This window comes from Aulonocara sp. 'chitande type north' Nkhata Bay, linkage group LG18 (assembly GCF_057382095.1).
Source record: "Aulonocara sp. 'chitande type north' Nkhata Bay isolate Kocher_YH1m ecotype deep benthic linkage group LG18, A_spYH_male_GT1.1, whole genome shotgun sequence".
Taxonomy (NCBI): Eukaryota; Metazoa; Chordata; class Actinopteri; order Cichliformes; family Cichlidae; genus Aulonocara; species Aulonocara sp. 'chitande type north' Nkhata Bay.
Genome location: NC_141361.1, coordinates 27,898,873 through 27,917,801, shown reverse-complemented (window position 1 = coordinate 27,917,801; position 18,929 = coordinate 27,898,873). Strand labels below are relative to the sequence as shown.

Sequence of the window (18,929 nt, the reverse complement as noted above, 5' to 3'; positions counted from 1 at the left end):
GCATGCACAAAGTAGTCTGACCGAGTGGCTTTACAAAAGGACACTAATACTATAAAGCCCAAGTTAAATGTTTGACCGTGAAGATTACATTATCATGACCAGACATCAGATTAGGACCTTTCTAGCTAATAAGATTATGAAGAACAACATGCTGTGAGCTCTATTATGTTACAGTACTGAAACACACATGCACATACACGCACACACACATTCTCGTGTTGATATCTTAGTGAGGACATCTAGTTGACATAATGTTTCTCTAGCTGCTTACCCTAACCATCAAAAATGTTTGCCTAACACTAGCCTCCATCCAACCATAACCTAATTGTAACTCTGACACTAAAACTACATTTTGAGTCTTAAAAATGCCATCAAACTTGTGAGGACAGGCACTTTAGTGCTGACTAGTGGCTGTTGGTCCCCACACAGATGTGTAAACAGGTATACACACACACACACACACACACTTCTAGATTCTGTAATATGATGCTCACTGTATACAGGAAGGCATGCAAAGGCATGCACACCGACTAGATTCATCCTGAGGCACTATGTTGGGAATTAAGTTAGCTTACTGGGCACCGGTGTATTTCTAAACTAAGTTCCAACATTTTGGTAACAAAACATCAAACTGCGTTTTGGGTGCCGGGTGCCAAAAATGCAGAGTGAAGAAGAAGGAGTAGTAGAACTACATTAATCACTTTAGAAACTGTGCTAGAACAATATCTACACAAACACACAAAAACCTCTGACAGAGGACAGCATGCACAGACATACAGAGATCCATCATTCCTAATGTCACAGATAGCAACTATCTCCCAAGGTCTGGCTTTTACGTTTTCCTTAAATCCCTTTACCGTCCACAGGAACTCATTACTCACAAAGCCAGGAGGGGAGAGGCGGTGTGAGGCTGTGAGCGTTAATGTGCCCATGAACAGATTATGAGAAAGATGAGAGCTCTGGATGCCAGTGGCCTGCTTCCAGGTCATCACTTCCAGTTTTCAGGAACATATGTGCTGTGTTTTGTCAACAAATGTTGTTTTGGTAGCTTGACCTAATATGCATAATGCCAGACTGTAAAAAACAACCCCCACAAAACAATGAAATACACCCGTACTGAGCAATCCTTTCTTTGATCCCTTAAAAGCAGGTTAAGAGGGAGAAGGAGGAGCCATTAAAATAAATATCAAATATCATGAATAAAATGATTGAACTCAAAATCTATCACAGCAGGTAGCTCAATCAAAAGAAATTACTTATTACATTCATATTATTCCAAACACAGTGGATGCCCAGCCATACTCACGGCCGACACAAATTCATCATTTTCAGATAAAGCTTGCCCGCTAATCCCTTCATCCTCCACAGGGGGAAAAACATCCATAAGATATCTGTGTGGAGAATAAAATGGTCACTCTAATAACACAATAAGTATTTTCCATACACCTACATTTTCCGTACATCTACCCTTAAGTGTTTTTCACTCAGTTTCAGAATAAGATGAGGCAGCTGCAGGCTGTGGCGCTGAAAGCTAACCCTAGAAAAACCGCTGTACTCAGCACAAAGCTGCAGCTGTGGAAGGAGACTGATCTGATTCAGCCCCAAACAGAGCACAACAGCTGCAGCGTCCATCGGTTCAACTCTGCTCAACTAGCACACAGATCCTCAACACACACAGGACAGTATCACATTTAAACTGCCGCACACATCTACACATTCATTTATCTTCTCCCTATATTTGCTTATCAACAGCAGGTCCCGGAGGGCTGAAACCCAGTACATGTCAGGGAAGACCAGCGCAGGGCATTGCTTGAAGTAGCAGCGGTAGTGAGTCAAATTTGAACCCAATTCCATTTAAACACAAGTCACCATAAAATGTTTAAACAAACATAATAAGTAAATTAGTAAAAAATAAATAAATAAATAATAACATCCATTTTGAAAAAGTTCAAATTGTAATTCTCACCATACTGAAATCAGGCAATTTTTATTTTTTTTTTTACATATTTTCAGTTTGTGTTTAGTTTTTTGTTTAAATTTAGATTTTTTGTTTTTAAATTTTGAATTAATTTCTTATTTTCTTGTTTCATTTTTACATTTAATGGTAGAAATTACACATTTCAGTTAAGCTTTCATTCGTTTTTGATATTTATTTTGTTTACTTTGTTACAGGATAACTTTAAGAAGTTTAGGATACACATTACAGTAAAAATTGTATAAAAAGAAATACAAAAAGAAACATTGTGCAGGCAGCTTACATATCACAATTTCAAATATTTGACCAAATGAACAAAGACTTAACATTTCCCGTGTGTTTTAGACCTAAGTTTAGACTGAAGAGCAGAGGCGATCGTGCCTTTGCCTCAGCTGCACCCAATCTCCCTGCTTCTATTCGTGCCTCGGACTCTGTCCAATCCTTTAAATCAAGATTGAAAGCATACTTATTTAACCTGGCTTTCCTGACCAGTTAATACCCTTTTTAAACTTTTTATCTAATGTATTATTTTATTATTAATTTTACTGCTGTTTTTATCTTCTTAGTAGATATTTTTGTATTCACGATCTGACCTTCCTCCTGTATTGAGGTTTGATACCCATTTTACTTAACTCTTAAGGTCTATTAGTGCCTCCATTCTGTCTGTGCTAGTGCCTGATCTGTACTTATGTTGTTTCTCCGTATTACTGTGAAGCACTTTGGCGTGCCTTCAGGTTTTTAAATGTGCTATATAAATAAAACTGTATTTTTTTGTTTATTTATTATTATTCACAATACGTTTCAATTCCAATTTTTACCTTTATTGTACTTTCATCTGTTCTTTCAAAATTAGTTTTAGTTACCAGTAATAACTGCTTTAGCCACATTTTAATCACATTGAAAATACAGTAAAGACCAAACTATCAACACTGTATACCAGACAGTTTTTTCTTGTTTCTTTAAGCCAACTCCTAATTTTAAATAATCTATTCCAGCCTAAACATGACAGCAACACACACCCCTGACATGTAATGCCCTTGCAGACTGTTGAAACTATTCAGTTTACAACATCTCTACAAAAAAGGGTAAAACGGTGAATTACCGACCTGGTGAACTTATTTATCTAGCTCTGAGTTCAATGATTCTACACATTTTCTTCTGATGTTGAAAACATTAAAAAAAGGCAACAGAGATGTTTCACAATGGTTTGATGTGGAAATTAAACGGCCAGCCTAAAAGCCAAACAAACAAAAAAAAGAGTCGGGCCTTCACAGTATTTGTGAAATAGTGTGTGTGTGTGTGTGTGTTTGTGTGTGGCTTTGCAGAATAGGTGGGAGGGTATAAAATGTCATAGTTTGCCTCTCACCAACCTCATTCTGCAGCACTTCATCAGTGACCTCATGGCTCTGCATGCAATAACTCGGCCTCGTGTGTGGGCGAGAAGCGCCGTGTGTTGTGCGTGGGTACGTGGTGGCTGAGCAGGGCGCTACTGACATACATGAGTAAAAGAGCTAGTACTGTCTGACAGATGAATGAGCACTTTGGGAGATCTATGAAGTGGAGTTATGTTCGCACAATCCAACCAGACTTATGTCTTGCCACAGGTGTTACTAAGAACAATGGCCGTTGTAATATTGTGTTTCAGCAAGCCGGGATAGTGTGACAATGAACACGCAATGCCACTGAAACTAAAGTAAACTTAGTGGCATCCAGTAGTTACACCTGTCTTTGTTTACCCCTTATGCTCTGACGTGTCAAAGAGTCTGTTTGGGGGAAGGAAAAAAAAAGTTTATAAATTTTCCACATTATTCAACACTAAAAATGATGGACCACCTTGATCACCTGATTAGGTGCTAAACCATCAGTACGCAAACTGACACGAAGGGAAAAAGGATGCTGAAATGTCGGGAAACCCGGCCCGACACTGACTGAGGAATGAAAGCCATGTCACAGGAAAACAGCTGTGTACATTCACCAAAGTGTTTTGGACATGACACGGCCAGTGTGACACTGAACAAGACAAGATAAATGCTCACAATGGCAATGATTTGAAATACAGAGACACCTACGAAAGCATAAATCATCATTTCATTTCCCTTTGACAGGTTCATACTGCTGGCTGAAATTAGTCCATTACCTACTATTACCTACTACTGTAAAATAAAGGGAACTGCACAGGTCTACCTCTTCATCATCGCTAGGCAGCCTTTGGTAATCCGACTCTGTTGTCTCCTGCAGTCTCTGGTATTCTGCCGTCTCCCCCATGGTGGAGTTCTGAGACCCAGCCGGTACCTGTTCGGGTGCTACGTGTCCTCAAATAGCTGCTGCTCCAGCCCAGTGAGCAACCCACACACTCAGTCGGTCAGTCAGCTCGCGTCGACATCCATGCAGGAAGACAAGTGCGATATTCTGGGCGTCGTTCACGGAGCGGCGTTGCATTATTCCGCAACGCCTGGCACAATACGTCTTATTACTCTGCTAACTCTGCTGTCACTCCTGCATCCAGTAATACCACCTTCATTGTCTTCATCGTTTAGGTTGAGTCAGCATTCGTTTAAAATGGCTGGACAATGAGTTCTTCATTTTCACACCTTTGTGACAGGAACTGACTAGTCTCTGAAAACAAAGCTGCTGATCCTCATGGAAACAGTTTTCAGAAGTGTAATTGTGCTGATAATCTGCAAACAATACTTCTTAATACAGAATGAATAACTCAATTCAGTTCGTGCAGGCAGGAGTAGCTCCGCTTTTGAGAAGATATACAGAATGCAATCCTCTTGAACGGTCTGTCCTTTTCATATGTCAGCAGCATTAAGAAGCTTCTGGGGTGTGAAAATGATCATTCAGAAGTCATTCAGCAAGGATTATTGTCCCTCAGACAATGAAATTCCAGCCTGGGTCCTTGGAGTTGCTGCAGTCAAGAGGTGGGAGTGTTAGGAGGATGAAGCCAAGGTGTGGCACAGAAGGTGAAAAGTCTAACAGGCTCTGCTTGTATCCTCACATCAGCTTCTAACCTCAATCTCTCTCTTGTGCTCAGTTGTGCTCATCTCTGCTGTCACTGCCTGCCTCTCTCTCTCTCTCTCTCTCTCTGACTCTTGTTCACCCTTCCTTAATGCTGACGCATGCTCCTCATATCCAGCGACGGCTCTCTCCGTTTCCATTTCCATGCCCCAGGCACTACCATGACCAGCTTACCTCCTCTTACTTATCGGCAGTGAAAAATCACAGCAAGCAGTGGCAGCGGTCGTCCGGGTGACGTCTTTCATATTTCACCTGAATTAGCTCCTTCCTTCTTTGTGTGGTTTTTTATTCATTCCAGCGGCTCGGCTCTAACGATGCCGACTGAAGTCTGGGAGCATTTTGGACTCTGCTTTGTCCTAAATGGACTTCCTGATTGCTCGGTCGATGCCTAATCCCTCGCCTGTTGTTATTGTTTTTCCCCCCCTCCTCTCCTTTCGAGCCCTAACCCTCTAACCCGCTTTCCACACGCTTCCACTTTTTTTTCCCCACTCGATGATTTGGCGAGTGGTCGCCTCTTCTATTACCGTGGCAACATCAACCCATCCCACCTCCTCCCCGCTCCAGTGTTCTGTAGCCACGGTGATCCACTCAGCTGTGGTCCTGATAAAAGCAGCCAATGAGAATAAGTCAAGCCAACAGGAAAGGGAGGGGGAGGAGAGTGTCAGGCGAGAGGTGGAGAGGCGGAGGGAGCCCTAATGAGGAGAGTTAATCTTCCCTCTGAGAGGGAGAAAAACATGGCCATGCTGCTTTGTCTGTGTTTGTGTGTGTAAAGCTCTCCAGTATAGAGGACATCCAAGCCATCTGGACCTTGCTGTGTGGACATCTGGGTGAAGAGGAAAATAGAATAAAAGAACAACGCATGTGCATCTGCGTACGCACACACGACACTTCCCCATCGCTCCAACTGATGCCATTGAGGAAAAAAAAAAATCTTTAAAGCACTCTGGGACAGCACAGAGTATTTGTTTACGCATGCATGATCTCCTCCTCCCCTCAGTCCATGTCACTCTTTATTCCTTCCACTTTCATATCCTTAAAACTCGCCCCTCTTTTGTTTTGCCTCCTCTCGCTCTCTTCTCCATCTCCGACTCCACTCCAGTCCTGCTGATGTCCTTAGGCCAGTTATTTACGGCCCACTGCACAACATTCATTTTTTGCTCTCATTCCTCCACCTCTTCCTCTTTTCTGTGATCTGGTCCTCCGGAAGCAGACTTCTGCAAATTTGAGAGGCACGCAACACAACACAGCAGTGGAACAAAAGCAGCAAGACTGCGTAATTGAAGTTAAAAAATTATTATTTTGGTCAATATTGACGTCACCATGACGTCACCACTTTTTAAAGTTAGAATTTGTCAATTTTCTTTTCTTTTCTTGTTTCTCGCTCAAAATCTAAATCCAAAATGTCGTGGTTTACCTTACTTGCATTAGAAAAAAAAATTGCAGAATAAACCTTTTATCTCGATTATGTCATTTCCATTATTGCTGGAAGAGTAGAACTGAATATAAAATCAATTATCAGCCGTGATATGCGTACGCCTCCAAAGAAACACATGGTTTGCGCATAATTATTTCTGCAAATGTAAGTGATACGATTTGGATGCACACATAATACACAGTTACACACACTGTAGGTCAGCGATTCTGCATTTATTATAAATCAGGTCCTCAGACACCTACTGTGTCCAAGTTTTTAGTGTATTTATAGGGCAGTAATATCAACTCATACTCTAGCAGTACATGCTGACCTCTCCTCTTTTACCCCTGCTATGGATTCGTGTTTCGTGTTTTATTATTCCATCCCTCTTACAGCTCAATCTTAAATGAAACCTCTTTATATGAATTTACTTTTTTAGTGGAGTAAAAAATCTCAAGAGCTTTCAACCTTAATGGCCAACAACATTTCTTAAAAATAGTCATGACGGGTGGGATTTCACAGTGTTGCATTGCCTATGATCTTAACAACATTCTGCACGTATTTGAGAACTGAGGTTACCAGCTGCTGTAGTTTTGAAAGTGAGGATTTTGACTGCTTAGCAGTTCAGAGCCTGGGAATTGGTCTGGAATGGATGGAGGTTAATTCAGCATCCAGATGCCAACTCCTGCAATACATGCGGGTATGTTTGTTTTCCTAAAGTAAGGAAAGTCTGCCCTGAAAGAAAGATGTATGACAGCACAGGCTTCTCTAAAACTGTGCTTCAATGGTGTTTTCATAGAAGTTAAACTAAGCAACGCAGTATCCACTGATTAATACCCACTCTGGGTATTGGATTTTCAAACTGTGGGTTGATAACAAGCAGGCATCCATACTTTCCACAAGAAACTCAGACTGCAGGTACCATTTAGTTATGAATGTGATTTTTTAAGCATGTTTTACTTTGATACACATTTTTCTAAAATTCCTAAACAATTTTTCCATGCAGACTTTCACAGAGCGCTGAAGCGCACATTTTGAAATGGGGTCATACAGCGAGCCCTCCATCAGTGTATTTCTCTCTTTAAAGTGTCTAATGATACATTTGTCCATTCAGTTTCTAACTTTCTTGAATCATGTCAAACGTGTAGGCATACAGAACGAAATGAAAAAACCTCTACAGTGCAGTATAAACAACACAGCACTGCTGAGTAACAGCAGATACCTTTCCTGTTTATCTGAAATGTTTAACTGCATAAACTGTCCAAAGTAAGAGGCAGTGAAAGAAAAGTTGAGCCGCAGGAGAGACGAGAAAACAGAAGGGATCTGCGGTGAATTGAGGCCATGATAAATGAAGCGGTGCTGAGCTGCGGTGTTACGCCGGGTCACTGCTGCCCACCAGCTGCCCCCTGATGAAGTTAACACACTCAGTTATAGGCTGCTCCACAGACTGATAAGAGTGAAGGGCAACGATGAAGGACGCTGTGAAAATATTTTTCCGCACCAACCTGAATTTTAAAAAATCGGTTTGTAGCTGATGATAAGCACCCGTCAACCTTAAAAGTAGAGCTTTTGTTTTGCAGGAAAAGATTGCATTTTTTCTGGACATGTGGATAATACAAAGTGCATTGCTCATTCACCAGCATCATCAGAATACACTCATCTTGTGTGTGTGTGTGTGTGTGTGTGTGTGTGTGTGTGTGTGTGTGTGTGTGTGTGTGTGTGTGTGTGTGTGTGTGTGTGTGTGTGTGTGTGCGCGCGCGTCAAGGGGGGACAGAGCTGAGCCTGTTAAAACATGTAAACGCCTTCTCTGTCCCCGTGATGGAGAGCACAGCAGACAAGCTGTGGGTGTAATGATAAAGTGTTCCCAGCCCAGGCATCGCAGCCTGTTTAAACCTACCTTTAAGAGACTGTTAAGCATCCTGAAAGACTAAAAGGACTGCAAATCCTGGGTCCCTCCTCTCTTTATGACTGTTGGTGGGTAGGCTTCAGGCTCTGGGGGCAACACTAAGCTTTTCAACAGGAGCTGGATGAAATCCCCAATGTCTACTCCTGATTGTGGGGCTTGTATGGTGGAAACATAATCAGGGTAGTAACTGACAGTATAGCTCTGGTGCACTGTATGAGTGTGTGAGTAATATAGTGGAAAGTATTACATTTCTTTTGAATTTGTATTATATTTATTATTTGCATGAACAGATGTCCAAGTGATAGTACCTATCCAAGTCATAGATAAGCTAATCTGCAGAATAGTTTCTGAATTAGTTACAGATTCTAAAAAGAACGACAGGTCATCAGTTATCAAAACTAAATGTATGGCTTCAGTGTGTCTGCATCTTATCATTAAAAAAAGTCCATGTGACTCATAAAACCACTTTTACTGTCAGACTAAGATTTCTCAATTATCCGGCAGCCTTCACCTGAAATGTATCTACCTGCGGTTCAATGAAAGGGATACCTCTACTTCTACCTCTGTCTCAGCCTATTGCTAGCATCCTCCTCAGCTTGTCCTCCTTCACTACAACAACAGCTTCTCTCTGTGGTCTTCCTCTTTCCCTTCTGTCTGGCAGCTCATTCTTCAACATATTTAAATGTTCACACTATCTTGGTTTGGATGACCCCAGGTATTTAAACTGACCTACCTTCACCACCTCTGCTGCTTCCATCTTCACCTTCCCATCCACCTCACTCTCATTCACACACATGTATTCTATCTTGCTTCTATTAACTTTCATTCCTCTTCTCACCATAGCATAACTCCACCTCTCCAGGCTCTCTTTTACTTCAGCCCATCACCATCGCAAACAAGAAGGTGCCCAGAGCTCATTCCTGATGTAATCGCACCCCCACCTTCAACTCATCCGTCACATCTACTGCACACCTCACCACTGTCTCGCTATTCACACGTTCTGCACCAGTTTCATATACTTTCTCTGCCACTCTTGACTTCCTCCTTCAATAACACAGTTGCTTTTTCTACGACAGTGCAGCGCCTTCACATTACCTCTCTTTTTGTCTTTTCAGAATCACCGGCAAACAGCTCAGACAAAACATGACCCCTTATTTCTATTCCTCACGATTAATTAACTGCCAGTTCTTGCCGGTTAAAAACAATCAATGCAAGACAAATAAATGAATGATCACATGCAGCAAAAATTAATTAATTAATTTAAAAAAAATTAAAAGAACACAGGCTAACAAGATCTTCTTTGCTGGCTTAGTTCCCTAATATCAGTATATTTTTCCACCAACAGACCTATTGTCTGTCAAATGGTCAGTGTGATTTCTATTCTCCACAATAAAACACTGAGTCCTGACAAAGAAGGCTTTTACCTGTAAAGGAATACTAATATTCTAATAATGAATTACCATTTCAAAGTTAATTCTTTAGACATGCAACGTGGGTTAGTGTTACATTGTATTACAGACCTGTTTCTTCTTAAGGTCCCAGATAAATTCTGCTTACAGCTAATTTGGGATCCCAGCAGTAAGAAGCACCCATGTAAGAAGACATTTCTCCTTACAGTAAATGGCAGCGACGTCCACCCACCCACAACTTCTCATCAGAGACCAAATCTTTTCCCCTTAAAAGATGACTTCAGCTCACTGACTGTGAAAACCACTGTAAATCCTATGGTATGATTCACTACTCCACGATACTAAAGAAGAACTTTGACTGCTGGCTCTGCTGCTGCAATGCTGAGTTCACTGCTGCTTGGAAAATGTTGATTCAGCAAGGACCAGAGAGGAAGCTGATGAAGCTATGGCCTGGGGTGCCGACAGTGGATATGTGGCACAGTGGCTCCGTTAGCATTTTTATTGTTTTATAGTACAATCTTTACCTGTAACACTGGTTTAGATCCACCTGGTTATTAGGGGTGGAAAAAAAAAGAAGTTTGAAAGCATAATTTGCTAAATTGCAATACATGTTATCACAATACTCAGCATATTGCAAAATATTAAAAACTGCAACAATATCATATTGTCAGTGAAGTGTCGTGATAACATCATATTATGGTGCGTCTAGTGATTCCCACTTGTTTTCTCCCATCTATGAACAAAAGCATCTCTTCTCTCTCAGTAAGCCGTCACCACCGGCCGCTAACTTGAGTTTCGAGCAGTAAAAGTCTAAAAGTGGAAACTTAATGAAAATGGTGTTCTTGAAATATGGCCTGTCCCATGGCCTTGACACAGCAAACTCACTGTTAGGATCAATCGCAGCTGGGCACTGATTCAAGCCCTTTAATGATTTCCATTCACTCACAATATTTCATAGCTGTCATGAGAAATATTATCCTCAACAAATCCTTTCTAATCACCCCTTTCGTAGAAAGATTTCCATTTCACATGGATCACGGGCGAGCAGGCATGCTCAGTAAATCCACTGCGGACAGAGGTGTGTGCATGTGGGAGAGCGATGAGGAGACAAAGACTGAACGTGTGTGTGTGAGTGTGACTGAGACTAAGAGACAGATAGACCTCCAAGCTTTATAATCCTCAGCTCTCATGTTGTCTTTCTGGGAAGTGTTAAAGGGGCACACGAGTGCGCGTGGTGTTTGCTTTCCACTGTCCCATCAGCCCAAACAGCTGGGATTTAAGAGGGTCATTTAAAACGTGCAGAACAACACTGAAGGCCAGATAAACCATGTGCATCCTGTTCTCTACTTCATGCATACTTCTGACCAGGCATACACACATGTTTAGAGTAACTCAAGCTGATAAGGATGCTAGGTTAGGACGATAAATAAGTTGTGATAGAATTTAACATGAAGCAAATACATATTGCTTTCACAGAGCCTCCAATTCTTTTGAAAAAACAAAGATAATTTTTACTCCCACAAACACACATGTTATATTTTGCCTTGTGAACATTTGACATGGTACTGAAACTCATAACTTTAACCTCCTTCAATAGTTTTTCCCCTTCCTCTTTTCCCCCCAATTCCATGTCGCATGTCTTAGTTTCACATTGGGTAAATCTGAGCTTCCTCTTCCTCTTCACTGCTGTTTTTCAAAAGTAATGTTACTACCAATATTACAATCAGCATTTTTAATCAAATAAAAACGCTGCTGCAAATAATCATTTAAGGAAACGTCTATAACATATTCACAACTTAAGATCAGAATTCAGGTTTGTGAATGTAAGTAAAAATTCATGATGACTGAGATTTAGCTGTAAATCTTCATGGGTGTGACTGGGACACACAAAAATAAAAAGGAAATAAAAAGGAGGACAGGATCAGAGGGAGCAGAGAATGGGTCGAGGTTCTCGGGTCTCACTTAATCTGCATGTGCGCATTTGTGCCAAGGTCATAGGTGAGGAAGTATGCATAGCACCAGAGGCTAAAGCGCTCAGTGCCATCTGGATGCCTGGCCATACATCATGCCAGGGGCTTTGACTGTGTGTGTGTGTGTGTGTGTGTGTGTGTGTGTGTGTGTGTGTGTGTGTGTGTGTGTGTGTGTGTGTGTGTCATTGAAATGACACCAAACATACCAGCTCATTCACAGCCTCAGCTCACATGCCAGACAAGGCGTTCACAGAATGCAGATCCTAAGTTTTAGTTTAAGCTGAGCTGTAACGTTAGACAACATGGAAGATGATTAAATCGATCTTTCTGTTACGGAAACTACAGTACAAAGTACAGAGTTTCAAAATTTACTGCTTCATTGAATGCACTTGACACACTGTAACAATTATCCTTGGCTAATAATTAAGTGACAATTTATTATTACTTAATCCATTTGTTTTTGTTTTCATGAAAATGTTATCGTTTCCAATAAACAAAGGTTTTAAATGTATTTAAAATATGCATTTTATGGTCAGCAGTTCAGAAGAATTAATAAATTCTCACTTAATGAGAGCCTGAAGTCAACAAATGTCATCTTAAAAGAAAAACATTTAATTAGCTGCATATCCACTGACTATTCATCTATCAATTCTTTAATAAATGTCCTACAACATTTAAAAATGCATTAATCCAAACTAAATGTCCTCTTTTTAAGCACGACATGCTGGCGCTGACGTCACTTTTCTACTTCTAACGTGTAACAAAGTGCTTGGATGAAGCCATTCGGTTAACTGAAACCATACGGTCTGCTTATCATTTCTTCCTCAGGCCACAGGGGGGCAGTGTGAGACAGTGACGGAAGTCACTCTCAAAGCATTTTTGTTTGTTTTGTTTTTGAGTTGTTGTACCTGAAAGTTCTTCTTTTAAAGACAGTGTGAGGAAGAAAAACAATACTGACATGACTTAATTCATATTTAGCCATCCATATATTTCAAATGCTGCTTAAGTACAGACAAAACTCACTAACATTAACACAGTGTGTTCACGTGTGCGTGTCAGAAACACATACAATAAAAATTACATATACAGTTTTCATCGAGATGATGATTTTCGGGATATTTCTGACGACAGCACAGATAATAACTAAACTACAGCAGTAGAAACAACAATAGATGACAGATTATTGCTCAAACTCAGATGTTAATCATTCTTAGCAATGTCTGTCTGCAGCTGTGAAGGATGCAATGTCTTCTATTTTTAGAAAAACAAAACCACCCAGCCTAGAACGGATGTCATGCTTATCCTTTAAGTTGGTAAAGATCACAGGTAAAATACCAGCTTAATGATTTCAACTGATACACTCACCAAGGCCTCACAAACAAGCTCACACTAAGGACTGCAACATTACCACAACATTACACCTCTAACATTAAAATAAATATATAAAGATTTTTTACAAAATATCAAAAGTTTCAAACTGTCATCTCTGTAAAAATACTTAACAAGACATATTTAAGCAGTGTGAGATGTAGGCTTTGTCAAGGACCTGTCAGAAGAATTGCATTATCATGTGCAATGAGTGTGGGTGTGTGTGGTCAATATGTAAGCTACTCTTCCAGTCCCTCTGATCAGGAGAGTGAAAGATAAGGAACACAACACACTCTATACACTGCAGCCATGTGTGCGTTTCTGTGTGTGACGACAATGTGAATTCTTCAGTTCGTATTATCACATGCAGACTAAACTATGTATGCCTCAGTTGAAACTAATACAAACCCAGTAACAGAAAAGTTTGGATCCTGTGTAAAATGTAAATAAAACCTAAATAAAAACTTGCAAATCTCATAAACTCATATTTTATTCCACGCAGAACAAGTCAAATGTTTAAGCTTAAAAAATTTACTATCACTTTGAATTTGATGGCAGCATCACATTCCAACTTTTTTGAGACAGGGCCATGTTTACCCCTGTGTAGCATCCTGTCTTCTTTTACCAGGAGTCTGTAAACCGAGGAGACCATCTGCTGGACTTTTGGGAGACGAATGTTTCCCATTCTTGTCTGCTCAACAGTCCTGTGTCTTCTTTGTCATATTTTAGATGATAATACTTTTTTTGATTTTCTTTTAAATGTTTCCATTTTGTGAAAGCTCTTGGCTGCACTTCGGCACCCAGACTCTTCTACCAGCTGCAGTATATGAGGGTCGGGATTGTCTTGCTGAAACATGCGAGACCTTCCTCGCAAAATACATTGATTGGATGGGAGCTTTGTTGTTTTAAAACCTGTATATAGCTTTCAATACTGATGGTGTCTTCCCAGATTTTCAAGCTGCCAGTTCAATGGGCACTGATTCACCTCCAAACCATCATATCCATGTTCCACAGACGGTGATTCCTGGAAGTCATCCTGAGTCCCTGCGCTGATTTCCACAACTAAATCGTGCCCGTTTTTAATGCAGTGTTTTATAAAAAATCTCCAGATTCTCTGAATTTCTTTGTGACATCATATACTGTAGATGATGAGATATTCAAAGTCTTCATAATTTTTTGTTGAGGAACTTTATTGTGAAAATGTTCTACAATTTCACGTTTTGGAGGGTTTTTTCAGATTTTCCTTTGCTCATATTTACATAAGAGAAACTCCAAACATGCTATTTATACCCAATTATGTTACTGCTTTGTTCACAAATAAACTAATTAGTTCTAAAATGTTCTTTTGTTTCTTTTTAGTACCAATTCCTTTTCCAGCTTTTTGGAGACCTGTTGCTGCCATCAAATGAAAAACACTCAAAATCTTCTTAAAAAGGTACATTTTTTGTTTTTTATGTTCTATTGTGAAATTTGGACTTCAGATTTACAAATGATTGCAATTTGCTTTTATTTACATTTTACACATCATCCAAATATTTTCGGAATTGGGGTTGTAGGTTTTTCCACAGTCGTGCATACACTGTTAAAATGCTAAAATACACATGACCACAGATTCAAATAAACATATGTGAAAGCCCACAGTTCCTGCTGTGAGCATAGCATCCCCCAACCACTAACTGAGGACAACCAATCAGCAGAAAGATGGCTTCAAGGGAGCAGAAACGGCTTGTCTCAGACGGTGGATGAACAGAGGGGCTGGTGGATAGCGTGGCAACCCTTGCACTGATGCTAGTGCATAAACTCCTGATCAATGGACCAAACAAAAGAAACTGGCAATGCTAAAACTTTCCTTCCTTGTTACTTTCCATTGGCAGGATGTGAAAGGTTATATGATATGCAACAAGCCACCAGTTAGTCACTCCATAAACATTTCTAAGCTATTATCCTATCCGGTTGTTCAGTGATGACGCGACGAATCCTACTTCCGGGTCTAAAGTAGTCTGCGTTTAATATGGCTTTTGTGTTGTTAACATGTTTAATGTTATGTATTTTCTTCTATTTGATCTCAAAAAGCTCCTAAAACAGTCAGTGATCACTGTTGACCTCCCTCGGCTTTTATTACCGCTAATCATTTATTTAAGCTCAGTTTTTAAAACCTTAGGATGTAACTACAGCCCAGCCCATGCAGCAGTATATGAATGACTAACCTCGTATTGTGGATGGATTATCTCAGTTGTTCTCCTGGCTGAAGTTTGGTCCTTTTACAGCATCCTGCCATGCGATTACATTTGTTCCTGACCACCGAGAACACTCACGGTAACTTTTATCGAGTGGAAAAAAAAGTTAGCTTGTTTATATTATGCTAACGTAGCTGTGTTGCTAGCGGTCACGCAGCACATCATTATATACCAGCTAGCCCAACTTCAGTAACCCTACAAACGTTACTGCTGTTTAGTTTTCTGTCTTCATTTATGCTGGAAGTGATAGCAGAGCTGTACGTTTTAATTTGTTTCCAAAACCCCGCAGTCAGGACATGCTATATTGTATTTAGATAGAAGCTAGCGAGCTAACTCCCTGCTAACTTCTAACTCCGTTAAATGTCATAAATTCCGTTTTCATGGATGCCTGGATGTTAAACTCAATTGTTAAACCTGGTAGAGCAGAACGCTGATCATTTTATTAAAGATGAAAGACTTTAGACAGTTTTTCAACTCTCAGTAATGCCACAGTGATCGTTTGATATATGGACCTGCAGCGGAGTTTAGACCCAGACACGGCTAGTGACGTCAGACTGAACAACCGGATAGAAGTCGACTTCTTGGTTCCTGGATGCCCTGAAACTTCAGTGATTAATCCTGTCACAGGTATGAAGAAGACGAATCAAATGAAGATGAAGGTCAGCACCCTGACGTTTATCTTTTAGAGACTGATTTCAGATTATAAGAGGCTCAAGTCTTCTACCCCAGAGCTGTGCGACTGTGTTACCAGTGTCACAAGGTGATCTATTACAGGGACACTTAGTCAGGAAACCCGACGCACTGACAACAGGCCGGACATACAATACACCAGGAAGTCACAGACAGCACGCCAGTCCTCAGGGGGTCTGGTAATGTAATACTTGTAGATCAGGAGAAGAGAAGGGATTATTAAAAGAGCGAATGGTGAAAGGAAAAGGAAAAGCCAGAGGAGGAATGAAACCAACAGCGGGTCATGTGACAACTCGCCTGCAGGTAGTTGGACTGAGAAGTGGAGCGGGGGTGGGAGTGTATGGAGTGCCAGCCGGATGTAAGTTCATGGTTAGAATAACACTGTCTCACACCCACAGGCGCACACACTTTGACTCCCAGAGGCTCCCTTTCCTCCAAGTTCTTCTCTGTCAGTCTGGGCCCCAAAAGCCCCTTCAAGCATTCAGAGACACTCCACAAAAAGCACACTCACTGATCACTGCTACTATTCTGGGAGCTTCCGCTTTACCTCTCTGCTCCAGAATAGAGTAGAATATCCATTTCTAGACGTCCACATGCTTACTCCATCTCTGTCCACGTCTCCTCTGTCCTTCTGTTGAGTTTGTTAATCAAATCAGGGCCACAGAATCACTTTTTTGTCAGGAACTATAGGATACTTTCTTAAGAGCATCACAAGCTATCTCTCCTCCACCTCTCATTCTCTTTAAACAGATATGGGATCAAAAACCTCATTAACTTCAGGCCTCTTTGTTGTTCCATTAGACATTTTACTATGTAAAGGAAACCTAAGGCAGGTGATGGTTTGTTACACAGAAACATCTGGAACACGACAAAAAGATCCGTTGTGGAATCTTTTTTTCCTTGTAGGTGATGGTATCTATTTACTGTCACACTAAAACGCATCCTAAGCTGCCACCGGCTGGTCCAAACTGACCAGTAGGCCTGGCCAGACGGATTCTTTCATGACATGAACTCGCGAATCTCAGCAGAACCCAAGTGACTCGCAAAATAAGGCACCAAGTGGAGTTTCAGACAAGGAAATGTGATGTTTTCAATCAGTTTTACAATCAGAATTCATCTTCTCTCCTTATCCATGAACAGGACTCAAAACAGTGCAGTGCTGTTCTACACGCACGAGCCAAGAACACTCCAGTCCCGAATCAAGAGAGTGTGAATGCACACGTGTCATCTTAATTGTGCGTACAGTCTGCATTGCTTATAGTCTGCCTCTGATAAAGAAACACCAAACCTGACAGCAACATCCAGTTGTTTGGCTTGTTTTCATTAAAGCAAAGAACAACTCAACCATAAGAAGTATTATTATTTCTCTTTTTGCTGAGTTCTGCAGACACCTGCTTGGGAGTGTCTGGCAGGCATCCTGTGCGTGGGTCTGTGTTTGTGGCAGTGGAATACAAGGGTTTCTATTAAAGCCACCAGTGTGACTCTCACTTCCTCCTAACTCTACCTCATCAGCTAAGAATTCTTATTCAGTGGCTGCGACCAGAAAAACAAACTAAGCTGGGACGTGACCGATCCCTTTTGGTTACACAAACAAAAGCATTATGAAACAGGAAATGGTCAGCCACATCTATCTTCAACTAAAACACACACGCACACTTAAAATCAACATTATGACCACTGATGACATTATCTGAGGAATTTGATCCTTTTCAAAAGGTGAATAGGTGAATAGACCTCCATGAGTTGGTGACCAAAGCAGAGTCAATGTTTGACATGACCTCATGTTTGCATAGTGAGCACATACACACAGACACAGTGTGTCAAAAAGACACAAACATGTGAAGTCCTGAAGCAATGTACACTATGATGAAAACTAGGCATAAAAACAGTCACACCCAAATGCAATGGGCACTGCAATAGTGCTATAGTCTAAGATACTGGAGGTACGAGCAAATACGTGCACTGAAGTTTCTTACCTGCACTATTTGACCCACAGAAACACGGTTTTCTTTCCAGTGTTGGCTCTGTCGTTGTAGATCCTTCTCTCAAGTTGACGAAAGAAGGTCAAACGCATACAGACGAGGGCCCCAATCCATTGAGGTGAGATTATGCTGAGCTACAACTCTGTGGCACTGCAGGGTTAGTGCGTCCCTACATGATTTCATCTCCATCCATTGACGAAACCAGACCTTGGAGTTTTTTCCTTGCTGAAGTAGCCTAAAAAAATATATAAACAAACAAAAAAAGGGATATGCTTCAACAAGTTTTGACTTCATTAAGCATTACAAAGAGTCTGAATGTTGCTTAAATGCAGATGTGCTGTATTTGCATGAAATGTTACTAGCACTAGCACCGCGGATGTTTGTGTACCCTCAGAGCTCCCTAATGTAGCGATGCCAGAAAGAGTTGTTAGCCGAGTTGTGAAAACTCAGGAAATTACTTAATTACTTACTTAAAAATTTCTAGGTATACGGCATGAAACAAAGGTTCTTTCATAACTAACAAATAATTTATTTCAGGACGAGTTCGTTTTTGCATCATTACGCTGCCCTGTGTCCACTCTAGAGCTGGTTCCACAGTTCTTCTTTTGGCTGCTCCCTTTAGTGGTCGTCACAGCGGATCATTTGGCTCCATCTCACCCTACTCCTAGTACTCTCCAGGCAGCTTCATATTTAACATCCTTTGGCCAATATCCCCTGTCCCTCCTCTGCACATGTCCAGACCATCTCAGCCTTAACTGTTTAACTTTGTCTCCAACCTAAGCCGTCCCTTTGACGTGGTCACTTCTGATCTTTCCACACATTTCTACCTTCCAAGGATCCAAACCTTGACACCAGCATCAACCTAGCTCTCTCTCTAGCTCACTCTCTCTCTCTCTCTCTCCACAGTAATTCATCACTATAGCTATGACGAGGAATTATATGTGGGCCAAGACTTTA

At 40.9% G+C, this 18,929-nt stretch overlaps 1 protein-coding gene across 5 annotated transcripts in view; it reads right to left on the bottom strand.

The window, feature by feature from the left end:
• The window catches only part of tnk2b (tyrosine kinase, non-receptor, 2b), a 33,746-nt gene extending 28,337 nt beyond the window's left edge, over window positions 1–5,409 (bottom strand). For 3 of the 5 annotated variants that reach the window (XM_086270882.1, XM_086270886.1, XM_086270888.1), the window contains exons 1-2: window positions 4,160–5,409; window positions 1,307–1,391 (exon numbers count right to left, since the gene is read on the bottom strand). In XM_086270882.1, the coding sequence (XP_086127008.1) occupies window positions 1,307–1,391; window positions 4,160–4,170 (96 nt within the window). In that variant the 5' untranslated portion in view covers window positions 4,171–5,409. The remainder of the gene's footprint in view (window positions 1–1,306; window positions 1,392–4,159) is intronic. The other 2 variants (XM_086270883.1, XM_086270887.1) reach the window with 1 other exon arrangement.
• Window positions 5,410–18,929: the final 13,520 nt, after the last annotated feature.